Source organism: Poecilia latipinna, unplaced genomic scaffold, assembly GCF_001443285.1.
Source record: "Poecilia latipinna isolate Pla-1442-1.1 unplaced genomic scaffold, P_latipinna-1.0 Scaffold274, whole genome shotgun sequence".
Lineage (NCBI taxonomy): Eukaryota > Metazoa > Chordata > Actinopteri > Cyprinodontiformes > Poeciliidae > Poecilia > Poecilia latipinna.
In genome coordinates this window covers 91,279-95,506 of record NW_015112890.1, presented here as the reverse complement: position 1 = coordinate 95,506, position 4,228 = coordinate 91,279, and the positions used below count along the sequence as shown (strand labels likewise).

Here is a 4,228-nt window from a genome sequence, read left to right as displayed (position 1 = left end):
GGAAAGGTGATAGTGTCCTAGAGCGTCCAAGTGAACGCAGAAGTTGTTGCTACATCGACTCAGCAGCTGAACCAGACCCAACTCTCAACCTGGCTCTAGGTAATACCTGAACATAGATACCAGGGACTTTCTCTGTCAGATAGCTATATCCTGTGCTCACACTGCAGTACATCTGTGCAGTTTGGAGTTGTGCATCCCACTCTCCCTGGTTTTGATCTCCAGGTTTAAATGCACAGGATACTTCTTACTATGTTCATGTAGGCTAAATCAGAAATTCCAAACATCCAGCTACGTTTTTCAGTTCCCTTAGAAGAATCTGAAATTCTCCATGGCTGGGAAGACAGAAGAAATACACCATCCCTTGAGAACGTTCACAACCTACCCTGCGGCCGGAAAAAACAGTCAAGAACATTTCCACTCTTCTTGATGTAAAGGGCTCTGGACTGACTTCTGATCCCTTCTATCTGTATCTGAGGCTAACATTATAAAGAATCAGAACACCCTTAATAGAATCCCCGGAACGACGTACTAGAGCAAAGACCTCAAAAAATGCCTCTGGGAATATCATGTAAGCCTTCTCTGTTCTACAGCTCTAGCTTCCTGATGGTTCTTCCATAATTCCTTCAAAGCCAAACAGTTGACACCTGGTCACTTGATTGCAGACCATGAATATACGAACACACTGGTTCATACACGCCGCAGACCACCTAGCAAAACTCCTCTTGCTTCAGCATACATCACGCCCAGCATTGAGCTGTTGCTTCTTGACAGACAAAAACATAGCGGCAGAAGCCATGGCATAGATGAACATGTAATTTGGTAGGTTGGTATTTAGCAAAGAATCATACAAATGAACGTATTTCCTCATCACATCCTATAAGTGCTCCAGAAAAGTGTTCATGTTGCCTGTGGATACAAAAACCAGATAATGGAAGCGGACCAGTCGTTGCGAAAACTCAACATTGCTGTCCGAGCGCATTCCGGCTTAACACACACTCACAGACGTCTGACAAAACTTCTGACAAAATGTTGGGCGAAAAAGTTTGACACAGGCCTAATGTCAAGAAGCGAAAGCAGATGTCTCCCTGTAAAAAAGATGTCGCAATTTTCGTCACGCGATTACTTTGATGACGGGTGATTTTGAGACTTTGGATGAAATATGGGAGAACTTTTAGTCTCCTAAAAGGTTCTTTGTAGAAAAAGACGATTCAGATCCCTGCCTCTAAACGTCAGGGCAGAAAGAATGTTCCCACATGTCTTCCAGATCAATCTGGAAGACATGTGACAACCAGTCTTCCAGAACAACAACCAGAACAACAAGTTCTGGTTGTTTTAGTCCTAACAAGACTTACAATGAACTAGACTTACCTGTTTGTGGCTTGTTAATTGAGTAAACTGGAATGAATTGGTAAAGTGAGCACGTATAAGCCACCCGTGTATTCTGGAATGTGAGAAGTTTAAAGTCAAGGGTCAACCAAAAAGGAAGAAGATGTTGGTTTCTTCAGAAACTAGTTGGGATTTTACCAAGACTTCCTGTACAAAGGCAATCGCAGTACAACAGACTCTGCTGGATCGACTTCTTTGTTTTCAGTGTGGGTTTGTTTGTTGCCTCGTGTATTTTTGGGACTTGAGTTGTGCTTTTAAAACCTCTCCAACCTACATGCCGCAGAGTGACGTTCTATCAATGCTCATTTACCAATTTTCCATCAAATCAGTAACTTTTTGTCTTTAAAATGTCAATACTCCTAAATCCCAAATGTAAAGTACTTGGTCTGAAGGGTGGAAGCGCACCAATTGTTGCATTCTCCAGTTACCTGACCTGAAAGTGGCACCCTCAGCTGTTTCCCTGAGGGTTTCCCTGATTTTTTCTTCAGTTAAAAAAATGACAGGTTGAATGAATGTGTGAATGCTTTAAAGGAGAGTGTGAGGTTGTCATTGCCTCCACTAATCAATCTGTGACCTTGATGGGCACCACCAGTAGTACATGTTAAAGGACTGAACAGATAAAAAGAAATGAAGAGTCTGACATTCAGTCACCTTTTGCCACTCAGAGCCTCCGGCGTCAGAAAGTCACATGCTGCTCTGAATTTGTCTCTGTTTCGTGTGTATGGCTGCTACCTTGGCTTGGGTGTGTGGTTGTGTGTGTGGGAGGGTTTTCAGCTCTGCGGTGATGTCTTCCGGCTTTCTCTCAGGATGCCGTCCAGTCCGTTGAGTTGGCGGAGGAAACCTCGGTTGGGGATGACGCCTCGGTGGTCTTTGACTGTTCTGATGGCCTCCACCAGCGTCAGGTTCTGCCTGATCATCAGGTAGGCCAGCACTAGAGTGGCTGAGCGGCTTACTCCCACCGTGCAGTGGACCAGCACCTTACCTACACACATGTGCTGGTGTTAAATGGTTATGTTTCCAACATGCTAGAGTTATTCTAAGGAAGAGCTTTTTCTTTTTTTTTACTTTTTAAGTAAAATGCAGCATCTGGATTGGACTTACAGGGCTTTTGCACTTTTTGTCACATTACAACCAAAAACTTCAATGTCTCTCATTAGAATTTTGACTCACAGACCTTTTGTTTCTCACTGTCTGAAGTTAAATCAGATCAAACTTCTCTTGTTTTAGGTCAGTCGGAGGAGATTACATATGTATATAATTTTGGCCATATTAATGAATCCATCTCTGACACATACTTTCTCTCATTGCTCTGGGATTTAGCAAATAGGAGCAACTCACCTGAAACAAGAGAGGTTTGATCCGATTTAGCTTAGGACAGAAAAAAAACTGGTGATTTTGTTTTTATATTCAGTGTATATAAACTTCAACAATGTTTTTACAAAGCACTGTATGATTTCAATCAATCAATCAATCAATCAATCAATCAATCAATCAATCAATCAATCAATTTCATATATATTTTTTAATCTAACCCCTTAGAAACTTACTTCAAAAATCCTCATTCCTACAATAAGCGATTTCCATTTTCTTTAATTATGCTTCTTTTACATGAATATTAATAATTTGGACATACTGTTAAATGCTAATCATGTCATTTTCCCCATAATTAATAAATGTACTCAAATAAAATGTTGATTTTTTTTTCTAAAACTGGTCAATGTCAGATTATGCTACTGTAATAAATTCCTTTATTTCAGATCCTAATAATCTTTAATAGATTTTAACCAGGTCATACCAACAGGTCATGGAGAGATCTGCACAGTTTTAATCTCGTGTGGAAGTGATGTTATGGCAGAGTTGGTGTTTTGACACTAAACAGTAAGTTCTGGTTGTTTTAGAGCTGCTCGTCCTTTGGAATCTGCCTCAGTCTGATTATGACAGGTGGTTTGGGCTGATTTTGTTGCGGATGCACACTATGAATTAGCATTGATAAAAATGTAAATCCTTCATTAATGAATGGTTTCTATCTGTAGGCATGCCTTCGTATTTACAGTTACCTCCACTCGAGAGGGCTTTGTGGATAAACTCGGCAGCCGGATAGAAGTTGACGCTCATGTCAAAGGTCGGGGAGTCGTGAGCCTCGATCCCATGGTAGGTGATGTTCATTCCCGCGTAATACTCGGCTCCGCCTCGCCACTTGCTCTGCGCGCAGTTCAAAATGTGTGTGATACCGAGTCTGGCCAGCTCACGGCGGTCGGAGGCAATGTTTCTGAGGAGAGGAGAGTTGTATCAGCATTTTTAGTCATTGAGGTACTGCTCTTCCTAACAGAGGTTACTGAGTTACACAGTTTGAAGAAGCTGCTATATCTTCAATAGAAACTTGAAATGAGGAGATATTTTTGTTCACTTGTTTCTAATGAGTGCATTCTGGGGAGTAAGGTGTGGGGTTGCAGTTTTCTTTATTTCAAGCACTAAGATTCCCAATATGTATGTTATAACTGTAGTATTGATCTATAGAACAACAATGCTTTTAAAATATAAAGTAACAAGAAAATCTCACCATTAAAAATCAATGACTATCATAAATAAACTCTACTCACTCTCCTCAAACAGCATCATCCATAACATTAAGACCCATATTCATGTGAGCACGCAATCTATGTTCACTATCTTTCTATCTTTGTAAATACATACAAATATTACAGAAATCCAGCCAATGTTCAGGCATTACAGGGATTATATATATATATATATATATATATATATATATATATATATATATATAAAAAACAAAAAAAAAATGACTATTTTTCTTTTTGTGTGTGTGTGTCTCTACATCCCT

The 4,228-nt window shown here is 40.1% G+C and overlaps 2 protein-coding genes across 3 annotated transcripts in view; one reads left to right on the top strand and one right to left on the bottom strand.

Moving 5' to 3' along the window:
• Nucleotides 1-4,228, top strand: part of ddx56 (DEAD (Asp-Glu-Ala-Asp) box helicase 56) — a 24,624-nt gene continuing 20,396 nt past the window's right edge. The window contains exon 1 of the mRNA XM_015033605.1: nt 1-6. The gene's annotated coding sequence lies outside the window, so the exon portion shown is untranslated. The remainder of the gene's footprint in view (nt 7-4,228) is intronic.
• The window catches only part of dusp26 (dual specificity phosphatase 26), a 6,883-nt gene continuing 4,550 nt past the window's right edge, over nt 1,896-4,228 (bottom strand). For both annotated transcript variants that reach the window (XM_015033606.1, XM_015033607.1), the window contains exons 3-4: nt 3,444-3,655; nt 1,896-2,368 (exon numbers count right to left, since the gene is read on the bottom strand). In XM_015033606.1, coding sequence (XP_014889092.1) covers nt 2,157-2,368; nt 3,444-3,655 — 424 coding nt within the window. In that variant the 3' untranslated portion in view covers nt 1,896-2,156. The remainder of the gene's footprint in view (nt 2,369-3,443; nt 3,656-4,228) is intronic.